The sequence below is a fragment of the Solanum tuberosum genome, unplaced genomic scaffold, assembly GCF_000226075.1.
Source record: "Solanum tuberosum cultivar DM 1-3 516 R44 unplaced genomic scaffold, SolTub_3.0 scf00073, whole genome shotgun sequence".
Lineage (NCBI taxonomy): Eukaryota > Viridiplantae > Streptophyta > Magnoliopsida > Solanales > Solanaceae > Solanum > Solanum tuberosum.
The window spans coordinates 1584306-1600104 of NW_006239002.1; the positions used below are offsets into that span (position 1 = coordinate 1584306).

Sequence of the window (15799 nt, forward strand, 5' to 3'; positions counted from 1 at the left end):
GGAGGTAATAGGTCCTCATGAAAGTTTAGTATCGCAACAACAAATTCGACCAAAGTTGGGGTATTTTTCACTCTTATCCCTATAAATTAAAACAATTATGATAAACATTTTAAAGTTTTTACCTAAGTATTGATCATATTTCTTCTTTTTTAGTATGTGCTACTTTATAAGAAAATTTTGTGTCTAAAATAGTTATTATGATCGCACAAATCGCAAACATATTAACTAGTTAACATATAATTTAAAATTTGATGAATAATGAACCTGTCTCTCAAACTTTCACTAAAAGAAAGTTTCAATAAATCAATCTAATACTAAGTACATTAATTTTGACTAAAAAATTGAATAAAATTAACCATAAAAGTATATGTTGCCATGCTTCTTTTTATTTATAATTATTTTTCTCTAATTTGGGAGGTAGAGAAGCTTGCAAAATGGCCTAATGATTCTCCACAAAAACAATTTTGGGAAAATTTGGAAATAAACCCAAAGTCATTTTAGACCGTTCACCATTAAAACCCCCTTCGATATTTCTATATATTTCCTTCTCAACCATAAACCCCATCTTCTTCTTCGCACACTTCCTTTCTCCTCAAGCCATCAATGGAGAGAGCGGTGCTTCTTCGCTCTCTATCTTCCACTTCCAGTCTCGCTTTCTCTAGAATCTTCTCACGCTCTTCACACAGATTCGCTTCTTACTCAGCTAGACGACACCGTTTACTCCAGAATCTTCACCGCCGCCGTTCACTTGTTCGGAGTAACGTTCGCGGAATATCGTCTTCAATCAACTTGAAAAGACAGTTTTACCCTCTATCTGTTCGAGCCATCGCTACTTCTTCCCCTCAATCATCTCAAGGTGAATATACACCATTGCTATCTTCTAATTTGACTCTTTCTTGTCTAATTTTGAGTCTTTCTTGTTTTAATTCTTAGAGTTTCTTGGTGCTGATGATGAAGTTGCGGAGAAATTCGGGTTCGAGAAAGTGTCTGAGCAGTTTATTGATGAGTGTAAATCTAAAGCTGTATTGTATAAACACAAGAAAACAGGCGCTGAAGTAATGTCAGTGTCCAATGACGATGAGAATAAGGTCTTCGGTGTTGTCTTCCGGACGCCTCCGTAAGTTTATCTTCTCGTATTATAGTGTGCTTATAAGGACTACCTATCTATTAAATGTGGCTGATGATTTCTTGATTTGTTACACAAAGAATCTGTTTCTTGATTTGTTACACAAAGAATCTGTTTCTTGATAAGTTCTTGATCTGTTAGAGTAATGAAATCAAGAAAGACAAAGACAGAGCTACATGCCAATGGAAATCAAAATTTTGAAAATTTTGGTAGATGAGTTCTTAATAAATTCTTGATTTGTTACGCTAAGAATCTGTTTCTTGATTAGTTCTTTATTCGTTTGAGTAATGAAATCAAGAAAGACAAAGAAGGAGCTACTTGTCAACGGAAATCAAGATTTTGATAATAATTACTTTTGTTTTTCTTTATGGAAAACAAGTAACAGCCCGTGCCTGAAAACTTAATGTTAATGCAGGAAAGATTCTACTGGAATTCCTCACATATTGGAACATAGTGTACTTTGTGGTTCAAGAAAGTATCCCTTGAAAGAACCATTTGTTGAACTGTTGAAGGGAAGCTTGAACACTTTTCTGAATGCTTTCACATATCCGGATAGGACATGTTATCCTGTGGCGTCCACAAATACAAAGGTTATGACAACATTACATGTTGAATATTATTATGGAAGTAAAAGTTTGCTTCCATCTAATACATGCTTATCTCTTCGAAACAGGATTTCTACAACCTGGTTGATGTGTACTTAGATGCTGTCTTTTTCCCTAAATGTGTGGAGGATTTCCAAACATTTCAACAAGAGGGTTGGCATTATGAACTGAATGACCCCTCAGACGACATAACTTTTAAAGGTTCCCCCATAAGCCTCTTGAATCATCCTTTTTTTTTTTTCCTGTTTCTTTCTTGTGATAACTTCTTTTTCTTGTGTTTTTATCGATGTTCTGCAATAGCTTCTTCGAACAATTCTTTTTGTCTTTTTCTTTAATCCCAATGGATAGTGGTGCATCCACAGCTTGTCCCTGCATATCTAAAAGTTTTTTATATAACTTCAGGGGTTGTGTTCAATGAGATGAAGGGAGTTTATTCTCAGCCTGATAATCTACTGGGACGAACTTCCCAGCAGGTATGGATGCCACACTTAAGATAGTCATCAAACATTTGTATAAGGGCTGACAAGTGATTAATTGTTGAAGTATTCTTATATTTTTGCGAGCATGTGGATAGGGTTGATTGTTATTGCTGAATGTTTGTATTAGATATAACAATTTTTATTGATCGGATATAATTAATGAAATGTGCTGTAGAAATGCTGTCAATTAATGGACTCCAATTTTTAACTCATTCAATAATTTAAAATCCTCCCGAATCCTGATTAAAAGGTACGCACTGGATTAGTGAATATCTTATCACATATCAAGCTTGTAATCACTATAGATGCTAACCAGGTTTATAGCCTAAAGACCAAAAAGTAGTTTAGTGCATGAGCTCAACAAATAAGGTGGACTCAGATGGATTTAAGAACACCGAATAACTGTATGTGTTTAAAGAAATGTTTTGTGCATTTTACAAGGCGAAGTACTTTGTTTTATATTGTCATATTTACTAAAGTAAATTTAATGCTTGGAAAGTAAGTTATGGAATGCTAAATCTTGTGTCAATTCAAAGAGAACATCACAAAGCTGTGTACATGGCTAATAATTCATGTAAGGGATTTGTAATTTGATGCTGCCAATACACTTCAGAGGTTTCTAGGTTTCTTTATTCAATAGCTCAATCCATGGGTTTCTTCCACAAAATAGAAGTAGTGCTATATTTTACCAGACTATTGTTTATTTAAGTAGTGACTTATGTCTTCTACAGGCGCTTTTTCCTGATAATACCTATGGTGTTGACAGTGGTGGTGACCCACGAGTAATTCCTAGCCTTTCTTTTGAGGAATTTAAGGTTGGTAGTCTCTTTCCCATTAGTTTTGCTTGTTCTTCAAGGATTGTGAACTTCAAAATATTCACATTACTCATAAAAAAGAACTTCAAAGCATTCATAAGTTTTTGTTAATACAATCATACAATGCTAATCTTTCTTCATAACATGATTATGTTAATTCTTGGATTCTTCCCATTGTCGTTTTGTAGTATTTCCCAATGTTTCTTGTCATGCTTGTTGTGAGGGTGTTTAGTTGAATTTGGATGTTATTGAAAACTGTGGGCCAGAGTTGTTTGTGGTTGTGTATTACTTGCTTCATGTATACAGATGCTCCATTAATGTATTATAACTTATAAGTGTACCTGTATTTTCAACTGCGAAGAGAAAACTTGAGCTGCTACTTTTTGGTGGCTGATAGATCATATCTTATCTGGTTAACTGTCATCTTGTAGCTGCCGAAGTAAGCTCGAAGCTAGAGTTATGATGTTCAATGATTCTCTCTTGCTTACAAGTTATGCAAAAGCTTGTATATGCTCCATGCACAATCAAATGGCCATCATAGTTGTGAATTGTCATCATTCTATGATCAAGTACTGTTTTCGTCTTGTTTTCATGGGTTTTGGACACATTAGAATCTAGGGACCGCGGGCTTTAATTTTCAAGGTGAGAAGCCATAAGCTTCTCAAATGAAGTGCTTAGCAACATGCTTTGGGCCATACAAGGTCGAGATATCACAGAAATATTTATTGAGGCTCTTAGAAGGATCACAGTTAGTAAAGGCGTGCATAAACCTTGATATCAGGCATAGTAAAAGCTGGATGTTTTGCTCCAGTAAGGTAGCGCTTCACTACAAGCATTAAGGTGAAGCGGCGTGTGTCTACAAAAGCTAGCTAACTAACCTATGGACCCTGCATTGAGATGGATTGGTATACTTATTCTTAATCAAAGTTATGAAAAAATTGCTAGAGATATTAGAAGTTATTATAAGAAATCTAGCCACTACATTTGAATAGAGGTTAAAACTATTTAATGCCGTCTAAGTTACAAAAATTAAAGTAGTTTTGAGTTTAACATGGTTTTACTTCACATGTTTTACTCAAGTAGTAGCTTTGTCGATTCTTTGGCCATATGGTTGTTTTTATTACAGTTTTTTAAGAATGGTAACAATGCTGTTTTTAACTTTTTTATTATAGTTGGTTTTAGCATTATGTGTGTGGTTGTGTGTTTGTTTTCTTCATGTACGCCTTTCTTCACTAACACTACTTTTGCCAATTACCAGACCAATACTAGCTAACCTCTTGGTGCTTCTACACTTTGCTTTTGACAGCACCTAGAAGGACATATGAAATCATGGTTTTTAGTGTAAGATGTCAGTACTTGGGTATCAGGAAGAATTACCTTGGCCATTGTAGTGATTCCATTGTTTTAAATTAATCCTGGTTTAAAGGTTATGTTGATTGTTTTTTTTTTTAAATGGTTGCAAGTTTTGTTGATTGCTAGAATGTTAAGTTTCAATGATAGATTGTTTAGTTATAATATATGAAGAGTTAAGTTCTTAAATTGGATATTGTGCTGCATGGACAAATTATATGTATTGTGTTCGGCCACCATACATAGATGTTTTGAATTCAATTAAAATCTTCTTTTCTCTCATACACATAGCTTTAGAATTTCTTCAATCTTTGTAGAGATTCAAGTAGCTTCAGCTATCACTAAACGGTCTTACGCTACTTGTTGGCCAAAGTCTTACCTCTCTTTCTCTTTCTGGTGGCTGATTTGATGGCACGTCACCTCTTCACCCGTGTCCATTCCTTCTGATCATTTTTAAGACATTAACCTTCCAATAGATTTCAACAATCAAGGGTTTTCCTGGAAGGTTCTGATGGTGACTTTCACCAAAGTTTTCATCATTTATCGTGGCGAATCTTTTGGTGTTCATGTATATATGTTAAATTATTGGATGAGTTAAGTCCTTAAATTGGATGTTGTTACACATTGGAAAAATATCGTGTATTGTAACTGAGCCGTATATATAGTTGCATTGAGGAATCAAAAAGAAAAGAAGATGCACAATGAGACAACTGCAATTTGAAACTATCATATCTACTGTATAGGTTAGTGATGCATCAATATTTCTTAATTTATTTCAAGCTACACTTATTACTTGGTAATGCTGGCAAAAGGGAGAGTAGTCGTGACTAATTAACTAACATGTCTGTCTGCCTCTAAGAGTTGATTCCTTAGCCTCTTAGTGTGACTGGTGTTTTCTGTTCTATATTTTTGCAGGAGTTCCACAGAAAATTTTACCATCCAAGCAATGCAAGAATATGGTTTTATGGAGACGATGACCCAAATGAACGTCTGCGGATCTTAAGTGGTACTTATTTGTTTGCCTCTTACAATTTCAAATGAACATGAACAGTGTTAATTCATGTGGTTTGCCTATACTAGGAATCCTTCTTGAACAGTGGTTTGGCTCGGATATTCATTACTCTCATGTACTTTTTAGATGTGTTAAAGGACACATGGATATTACAAAATCGTTGACATTCCAATCTCAGAAACTTTACCTACACCTATCAGAGGCCTTATTTTATTTTAATTTTTTTGCACATAGCTCAACAGCATATGGACATCATTACACACAATTTTAAAAATTTGGGGGACATGACACGTTTTACATTATTTATTTTGTGTCATTTCTAGTCCAACCAAGATTAACAAGGACACATTGGAAGAAGCATTTGTGACTTCCAAGATAATGAAAAGCACGTTCCCAATCTTCTATTTAGTTATTATGTGCCCCATTGTTAACTGTGTTCTTGGTTTTTTCCCTCTATTTTATCCCCAGATGTTATTTTGGTAGTGCCTATCATCAGACCCCTATGTGGTCAGAAATTGTTTCCATGTTCTTCTGTTTTCCTTTGATTTGAGTCATATGAAATTTGCGAAAAAAATATAATTGCTATGTCGCAGGTTTGCTTTCTGTACCTTTTTTTGGAGCTTATATTCATGTACTTGTCCAACTTTTGTTCTTTGTTCTCGGTCGGTTTTGAACAATATGCTGGCTGTCAAAAATTCCAAGAGTTCTTCAAAAGTTAAATGAACAGGAAATAGAAATAGAAATAAATAAGTATAACATGCGAAAATGGAGTTGGAAATTGGAATGTCATTATATTAATCACATGGCACACAAATTTGTGAAAATCTACATGGTATCCAGCTGTGTTTGTTCTATCCAGTAATGACTTCAGTTTATATTAGAACCCTGAAGCTTGTCTTGAAAACTGGTGCATCTCATGTTCCTATAATGTGTGTAATTACGTGCAGAGTATTTGAACATGTTTGATGCCAGTTCAGCTCCACAAGAATCAAGAGTTGAACCACAGAGGCTATTTTCGGAGCCGGTCAGGATTGTAGAAAAATATCCTGTTGGGGAAGATGGGGACCTGAAAAAGAAGCACATGGTGTGCGTTAATTGGCTGCTATCTGACAAGCCACTGGATTTGGAAACTGAGCTTGCCCTAGGATTTCTGGATCATCTGCTTTTGGGAACTCCAGCTTCTCCCTTGAGGAAGATCTTGCTAGAAAGTGGTTTCGGAGATGCTATTGTTGGTGGAGGGATTGAGGATGAGCTCCTTCAGCCTCAGTTTAGCATTGGGTTAAAGGGTGTCTCAGAAGAGAACATTCAAAAGGTTGAAGAATTGATCATGAGCACCCTAGAAGGCTTAGTTGAGAAAGGTTTTGATTTGGATGCCGTGGAGGCATCAATGAACACAATTGAATTTTCTCTTAGAGAAAATAACACTGGCTCATTCCCACGTGGTTTAGCATTGATGCTCCGCTCCATTGTACGAAAAAACTTTCATAAGTCTATCATTTGTCTTGATTCTCATCACTTGCATTTTCTTTTCCCTTTTTTTGTAATGGATGAGTGTTTTTTTTTTCTTTTCATTTTGATGTTTCTTCTAGGGGAAATGGGTTTATGACATGGATCCATTTGAACCACTGAAGTATCAAAAGCCTCTGGAGGCCCTGAAAGCCAGAATAGCTAAGGAAGGCTCCAAAGCTGTTTTTGCTCCTTTAATGGACCAATACATCTTGAGGAATCCACACCGTGTAACGGTTGAGATGCAGGTTATTATCGTTAATTCTAATTTCGTTTCTTTGAAAAGATATGAGCTTTTGATGTCTGTTAAATATGAGTGTTCTTTTCTTCAGCCTGACCCAGAGAAGGCATCTCGTGAAGAACAAATAGAAAAAGAAACATTGGATAAAGTTAAAGCAAGCATGACCCAAGAGGATCTTGCTGAGCTGGCTCGAGCAACACATGAGCTACGGTTAAAGCAAGAAACTCCTGACCCACCAGAAGCTCTAAAGAGTGTGCCCAGCCTCTCTCTACAAGATATTCCTCGAGAACCTGTCCTAGTTCCAACTGAGGTAATCACAACTTACCTTGTTCTTTTCTTTTCTTTAATTCTGTTAAATTAGATTCCATTTTAAAGTAACTTGTTTGGCCTTTTATGTAGATTGGAGACATCAATGGGGTAAAAGTTTTGAAGCACGACCTCTTCACAAACGATGTTCTTTATGCTGAAGTTGTCTTCAACTTGAGCTCATTGAAGCAAGAGCTGCTACCATTAGTCCCACTTTTCTGGTAATATGTTTCCCTGAACTGCTTAGATATTAATGTTTCTATCACAGTGACGGCTCTTGCTTCTCTAAAAAGAAAGGATAAAGAGGATTTTCTAATAGGGAGGTGAAACAAACAGTGGAAATAAATGAACTTAGAATTTATAGGTATGGCATAGTAAAAGTTACACTCATGAAGACCCTCGCTGGACCAGTAGTTGCGGTCTCATATTCTTTTGATTTGTTATTTGAACTTGATGATTGGATGTTGTATAGGCTTCTTTGGTCCTTGAGTTGAAGGGAGATGCATCAAGTTTCTGTCAGAAGCCATTGCCATCTTCAAGCATTATAGTGGTCCTTGTTCTCATAAAACCCAAGTCTTGTTTGCCTTCTTTCTTCTCAAGACTTTGTTCAGTAGATCGGTAGTGGATTTTCCCATCCTTCTGTCTATCCCTGTTTGTTTATGAGGTCTCCAGTTTCTTGCCTGCATTATTTGAAGCTTATGTATCATATTCATATCACTCTAGAATACGCTTTGTGGTTTCAGAAGAGTGTTCAGGTAGCTTGTTTTCACTTTAGAACTTTTTGACATTGTGCGATTGAAAGGACTAGCTATAGCTGATGATAGTGAAGCTCAACTTGAGGAGGAGCAGGATTATGATGATCTAATAGGCCGATGCATCTTTTAACCTTTGGTGTTGTGTAAATAAGTTCACACTTTCTACTTATCTTATGTGGAAAACCATTCCTAGCTTTTTTGATAGTGAGATGTGAGTTCATGAATTGAAGATTATTTGATTCTGATGTGCAAAATTTCTTGACAGTCAGTCTCTGCTGGAGATGGGCACAAAGGATTTAGACTTTGTGCAGTTGAACCAGTTAATTGGAAGGAAAACTGGAGGGCTATCGGTCTATCCTTTCACCTCATCCGTGCATGGCAAGGTGGAGCCATGTAGCAAGATAATTGTTCGAGGCAAAGCCATGTCACAACGTACAGAAGATTTATTTTACTTGGTAAATCAATATTTTGGTAATTTATAGCTTTAAATGGTCGTCTTCCACTCTATAGCAAACATGATGTGATGTAATTGTATGTGAATAGGGGTGGTAATTTTATGTTTCAAGGTCTTTGTAGTGATGACATTTGGAGCTAAGGACCTGTCAAAGTTGTGTTAAAATTTAACAGGAAAAGGTGTTTGTTAAGTTTGACTATTTTTGACATGCAAGTGGGCTTTCCTCAAAATGATCATGTTTGTGTAGATTTCCATTTAGTGGGTATGACTGAGTACAGTTTGTGTAGATTTTCATTTAGTGGTTTAAGGACTGTATAAGGTAAATTTTAGATTGAGAGTGCTTAGTTGGCTAGTACAGTGATGGTGTATGTTGTCCATAAACTTGTGCCGAGCATGTTGCTATGTGGAACTATTGGCCTTCGACAAACTCCAAACTCTATTCCTTAATTTATTTCCTTCCCTTCAAGGAAGCTAAATTATTTATGCATTTTTCCAACATGATATAACCCTACTTATCCCTTTGCATTTTTTGATAAATTTAGAGTCTCCATAAACTTGTGCCGAGCATGTTGCTATGTGGAACTATTGGCCTTCGACAAACTCCAAACTCTATTCCTTAATTTATTTCCTTCCCTTCAAGGAAGCTAAATTATTTATGCATTTTTCCAACATGATATAACCCTACTTATCCCTTTGCATTTTTTGATAAATTTAGAGTCTCCATAAACTTGTGCCGAGCATGTTGCTATGTGGAACTATTGGCCTTTGACAAACTCCAGTCTCTATTCCTCAATTTGTTTCCTTCACTTCAAGGAAGCTAAATGAATTATGCATCTTTCCAACATGATATGACTTATCTCTTTGCATTTTCTGATATATTTAGAGTCTCCTATTGGTTCAATTTATGAGTTCTACCTTGGATAAATTAAAGAGGAGATGCGGGCCATATTAAGCTCTAGAGGACATACCTTCCTTACTTTCAAGTCTTGAATTTAAACCTTGATTTTGAGCGAAGCATCATATTTCTCATACCAGCATAGGAAGGAAGACAATATCATAAAATCATAGTTGCAACCTGGATGGAGATTTCATGTAATTCTTGCTTGTATTTGGACCTGTTAATCATATGTATAAAGTATCGAACATGGTTTTATGATTTCCTTTGACATACAGTTATCTGGTATATGGATTTATTTGGTAGAAATTAGTCCGAGGTCTACTAATGGACCTTGTCAATCATGCCAACTATACTGAATGTAAGGTAGTATGAACTATTTTCTCGCTATGAGCTGATGCTCTGACTTGGTAGTAGATATCTATGAAGCTTGTAATTTGTCTAGCCATTTTCTTATTGATAAGATCTTGTCAATTTGTTTGTTGTAGATCAACCGCGTTCTTCAAGATGTCCAACTTGATGACCAAAAGCGTTTCAAGCAGTTTGTTTCTCAAAGCAGATCGAGAATGGAGGTATACATACATGCAGTCTTGGAACAGTAAGAGCTGTTGTAAATGAATGTGCATGGTGTATAATCTAACTTTTTTTCTCATGAACTTTTGGTTCTAGAATCGTCTAAGAGGCAGTGGTCATAGCATTGCTGCTGCAAGGATGGGTGCTAAGCTCAACGTTGCCGGGTGGATATCTGAACAAATGGGTGGTGTAAGGTTAGATGACTTTGTGCCTTTAATATTGAATGACTTTGTCCCAATGATGGTTGTTGGAAAAAAATTTCAAACTTCAATGGGCCTATCCCTCTGGGTACCTACATATTGATCCTGATTGGACAGCTTTGGCTTATTTAGATTTATCTGTCTGATGTTCTAGCTGTATAGGCTTCCATAATTTTTCTGTTTTGGATTGGCTTATGATAAATGTCCTCCATCCACGGGAAAAAGGAGAATGTAAATATTTGAAACAGCATAATTTACCCGTTCCCCTCTTTCTCTTTGTCTGTGTGTGCAGCTACTTGGAATTTCTGAAGGTTCTTGAAGACCAAGTTGAGAAGGATTGGCCCCAAATATCATCATCCCTTGAGGAGATCCGAAAATCTTTACTTTCCAAGAATGGGTGTCTGATAAATTTGACAGCTGATGGGAAGAATCTCAACAACGCGGAGAAACATATTAGCGAATTTCTTGATTTGCTTCCAAGCACATCTCTAGTGGAGTCAGCTGCTTGGAATGCACAATTGTCTCGCTCAAATGAAGCTTTTGTTGTTCCTACTCAGGTTAGCTGTCTCCTAAAGTTTTGTTGTTCGACCTTACACTATCTCACTGTCAAAATTCAGCTGATGATTTTGAGGGGATACTTCTTATAGGTGAATTATGTTGGAAAAGCAGCTAATCTGTATGAAGCTGGTTATGAGCTTAAAGGCAGTGCTTATGTTATTTCTAATTATATCAGTAATACATGGCTGTGGGATCGTGTACGTGTTAGTGGTGGAGCTTATGGAGGATTTTGTAGTTTCGACTCCCATTCAGGTATGGTTTTGTGTTCATCTTATCTGAAGATGTACTTCCAGGTCCAATGTTTCTCTAGCTAACATCTTAGATTTTGGTTCATCAGGGGTATTCTCATTTTTATCCTACCGAGACCCAAATTTATTGAAGACACTTGATGTGTATGACGGAACCAGTAGTTTCCTTAAAGAACTTGAAATGGATGATGATGCACTCACAAAGGCAATTATTGGGACTATTGGAGATGTAGATTCTTACCAGTTGCCTGACGCCAAAGGATACAGTAGGTAAGTGGATGACCAGTCCTATTCTGTGCTCTCATATTACTCTCCGAGTGCAAGGACATCTTCGTATGCTTCCATTCTCTAACTATTAATTCTCTAGGCTAGATCATTTCAACTAAAATTTCTTTCTTGTTTCTGTCAATATTGAACCTGATTCTGTATTTACCTTAGTACCGTTGGAGTGCTGAATGCTTTGGAAAGGGTTTTTAATTCCGTGAATGTTAGATGTTCTGTTTGGTAATACACGCAAAATATCTTGTCAATGTTTTTTCTTCACGACGTGCTTATGGGCCTGCATGTTTTGTGTTTTGTCAGATTAGTCAGGCTTGATCTGTTTGAATTTGTTGCGGTCTATAGAACTGTTATAATACAGAGGCAAAAAAAAAATTTGAACTACCAAAATGATGATTAATTGGCTTTGGTTTGAGAACAATAATTTTTTCTTTTCTCTAGGGATTTGATAATCAGCTTATTGTTTATTTGGAATTGCAAAAATTAATATCCATTGGAATCCATTGATAATGATTGCCATGAGTTAACTTATAGGAATAATTGGATTTCACTTTGTTACATGCAAGAAATAATAATTGAAGAAGTGCAACTTTACAACTTTTTTTTTTTTAATTTTCATTTTTATAGGGTTATACGGACCAATTTAGCCACATTTTCATGTTCCAATGAACATTGTCCATTTGTTATTATTCTAAAAGGATAAGATTATTCTCTTTACCAAACGTATGAGGAGGATCAATTTGACATATAATTTAGAAAAATCGTTGTATTTTACTATGACTTTGCTTTTACTATTACTTTATTTTCTTGATTTTAATCTTTTGACTTTTAGGATTGGATTGCAAGTTAGTAATTTCTATTTTATCCTTTCTTCATCTAAATATGCCAATGTCCAACTGTTTGTCAATCTATAATCTCTGGAGGAAAGAGTAATAGTTTGATCTTATATTCTGTCAAGTCTGTGTGCTAATTGAGAATTTTCTTGACATTGCTCATGATAAAATGTTCACTGGTTTGTATTGAACCTAATGATGTTCACTCATGGTCTCAGTTTATTACGATATTTACTGGGAGTAACAGATGAAGAAAGACAAAGGAGACGTGAGGAGATATTATCAACAAGGTAAAAGTGTTGAACCTTTCTGTATTTAGCTTAAATATTGATCTATAATAAGTAATAAGTGAGTGCAAGTAATGTTTAGTACATGATTTTCTAGCAACAGCAAATGCCATAGCCGCCTCTTTCCTCTCGGCTGATATGCATGAATTCTCTCTTTAGATATAACATAGTTTTAAATTTAAGTGCAATTTTGTTTCCATGATATGGTATACATATATATAACTGGTGTCTCTGGCTGATATGTATGCATTTTCTATTTTAGATTTAAACATAGTACCAAATTCAACTGAATTTTGTTTGCATATATGGTATGACACATGTATAGTTTGGTGCTTTTCTATGCAGCACTGGTGAGCTGCTGCAAATGATCTATTATATCATGAACTAGTGTGGTCTATTTGATAATATTACTATTTGCTGGCTGTTGAGTAAATTTACCCCCAATTTGATATGCTGTTATGTTATTTCATTTTCACTTGATAAGCCCCTTTTCCTTTATGACAAAATGTTCCAGTTTAAAGTTAGGGATGATGAGATCATTTAACCTTGTAAATTATTGAAGTATACAAAAATATAGATCAGCAATGCAGGACAACTCTTAGTCTAGATCAGCATACAATGCAAAGAAAGATCAATATAGAACGTTTTGAAAATTAGTAATCAAATTTGCAATTATAATCCTGTTGTGCAATAGTAGTTTCTCATTCTTCCATGAGTTGTATAAAGTTATACTAATCATGCTTCTTTTCGGGATAGTCTGGAAGATTTCAGGAAATTTGGAGATGTCATGGAGGCAGTTAAAGATAAAGGAGTGGTTGTTGCTGTAGCATCACCAGATGATGTTGAGGCAGCCAACAAGGAGCGTTCTAACTTCTTGGAAGTCAAGAAAGCACTCTGATTCTGATCAAGTCTTTCTCGGAAAATGCTTGTATGTATCATTTGATGTTAGAATCCTCAATCCCGGATTAAAGGAAAGGAAGCCAAGAAGGGGGAAGAAAAAGACTCTATAGAATCAGGAAGAATACCAATTCTTTTTTCTTGAGAACATAGTAGCTAGCTTTTACAGAAGCTTGGAAGGCAGAGAAATTAGTGTGCCAATATATTTATTAATCCAATGGCCACCTAAACTTTACTGGGAAGTTTCAAGATTATAGTTTTTTAACAGATTAGTTTTACAAGGCATTTCGACTTGTACTATTTCTAACTGCTTGAAACCGTTTGGAGAACTGAGTATTAGCATATGTCACGCTTTCAGAGTCTCTTTGTACCTTGCATTCCTTCAGCAAAAAACTTCTAAAAGTTTTGCCATTGTAAGGTTGCTCATGTTGTTGGTTTCGAGCTTAATTTGATAAAGGAAGAAGGTTACCGTAGGTACGCAACTATCATATATAATAATACTAGTCAATTTATGATGAATTCACATAGCCAGACTCAAAAATGCTTGGAATTGAGGTGAAGTACTCATTGTTTCAATTGTGGTTAAGCATAAATTTTCATGTTATGTTATAGCTTAATATTATTAGTATATAGCAAAATATTTCTGAATTGTAACATCTATTGTTGGGTAGAAATGAAGACAATAAGTTGAAAAATAGATGTAAAGAGACATTTACCCTTGTTTTTAGGGGGCCTTGTCTCTTCTCTACACATAACTCCTTTCATATTTGCCACACCCCTTAACTTATCAATATGGGGGAATCCTATGTGCCTTCCAATCTACTACAAATTCCTTTGCTTATACAAAAAAAAAATGTGTAAGATAATAATAATATCAACAAATTGGAAAGTGTTTCGACGAAAATTTTGAGTGGGAGAGACTAATATAAGTGTTAGAATATGTAGTTAAAAGTCAAAGCATTTTCTTCCTTTTGATGATTTTTTCCCATGAAGAATAACTTAACTATATATGTCATGTATCAAATACCAGAAAATGACTTCTCCATGAATACAAATTCTCTTCTTTAATTATTTGACTTTGGTCTGAATTATTTTTGCCTAACTATTTAAGAAGTATTAATGGAAAGGTGCAAGGTTGAAATGGGCAGTTAATATTGCGTAAAGGCATATATAACTAACTCAATACAGTTATAACTTGTAACGGGTATTATATTAGTACTTATTAATTGTCTTTTATGAGGATTGTTAGGCACTCTTTTTCCCTTTCTGTTAAAGACTCCCAATTAACTTATTTATAGTACCAATTTATTTGTATAGATGTTGGTGGGAGGCAATTGATAAATTAGTTAAAATATGTGTAAGCTGATCTTAACTACGATTATAAAAACTATCTTATCAAATGGACACATGAAATAATCTCTTGAAGTGCTTAAGCTAATTTGAGCCGAAGGTCTTTTGAAAACGTGGTAAAATTTGCGTACACTCTATATAGTACGTACCCTCCTCAGATCTCATTATATTGATGGGACTCTATTGTTGTTGTTGAGTACTCGAGTTAATAGATATTGAATATCGAGTAGATATATATACCAAAAAAGATATAATGAGAAGTGCTTTTTACTTCTATTTTTTCTTCTTTCTCCCTATTTCTCGAATACCTTCAAATTTAAACATTCAATAACGTCCTTCCTTATGGTTCTTTGTGTTTTTGTTATGTTATGTCGTAGTACGTACTATAAGTAGTTGAAGATTACAAATTGAATAAATAAGTTTTAGAGTAGGAGAATTGATCCATTTTACACACCTTGTCCTATACCAAAATTAATTAAGTGGCATAACATTTATGAGTCGTGCATGGAGGGAGACTTTTTGGCAAACCTAGTAACCTAACCTATTTGCCAATTATATATAAATTTAACTTATTATGATGTACCTACGTACTTGCCTAATTCCCATTACATCTGGTCGAGTCTTTTGAAATTACATTTCTACCTCTCGTCTAACTTGAGTTGCTCCTCTTATTTGTATAATATTGTTATTGATATATCGAAAGATCATGAATATTGTTATAGGAAAATGATAAGTTAAAAAATAATACATCATAATGAAATTTAAATAACAATCAAAATCAATATTATATTTAATATAACATTACAATATGATAAAAATAAAATAATTTCTATGGTAATACATGAATGGTGCCTAAGTACATGAACAAAATTACTTCCACAATTATGAGAGGAAGTTTCAAAATGCTTACTCGAAAAGTAAAGAAAAAGAGCTACTTTTATTTAAACGGAATCAGTACTTAAATTGTGAAAATGTGAGAATCTCTTAACAAAAAAACATAAGATGGCCCAAAACTTATTATAGGACCTTG

At 34.9% G+C, this 15799-nt stretch overlaps 1 protein-coding gene across 1 annotated transcript; it reads left to right on the forward strand.

Annotated features, from left to right (window-relative positions):
* The first annotated feature begins 481 nt into the window (after positions 1 to 481).
* LOC102580845 (presequence protease 1, chloroplastic/mitochondrial-like) lies at positions 482 to 13830 on the forward strand. Its single transcript, XM_006346402.2, has 19 exons — positions 482 to 856; positions 934 to 1117; positions 1542 to 1716; positions 1800 to 1932; positions 2134 to 2204; positions 2942 to 3025; positions 5291 to 5381; positions 6335 to 6855; positions 6977 to 7141; positions 7226 to 7444; positions 7534 to 7661; positions 8461 to 8650; positions 10033 to 10116; positions 10214 to 10311; positions 10610 to 10874; positions 10965 to 11127; positions 11213 to 11393; positions 12454 to 12525; positions 13279 to 13830. The coding sequence occupies exons 1-19, from the start codon at positions 604 to 606 to the stop codon at positions 13418 to 13420; spliced, it is 3219 nt and encodes a 1072-aa protein (XP_006346464.1). The 5' UTR covers positions 482 to 603; the 3' UTR covers positions 13421 to 13830.
* The last annotated feature ends 1969 nt before the right edge of the window (positions 13831 to 15799 follow it).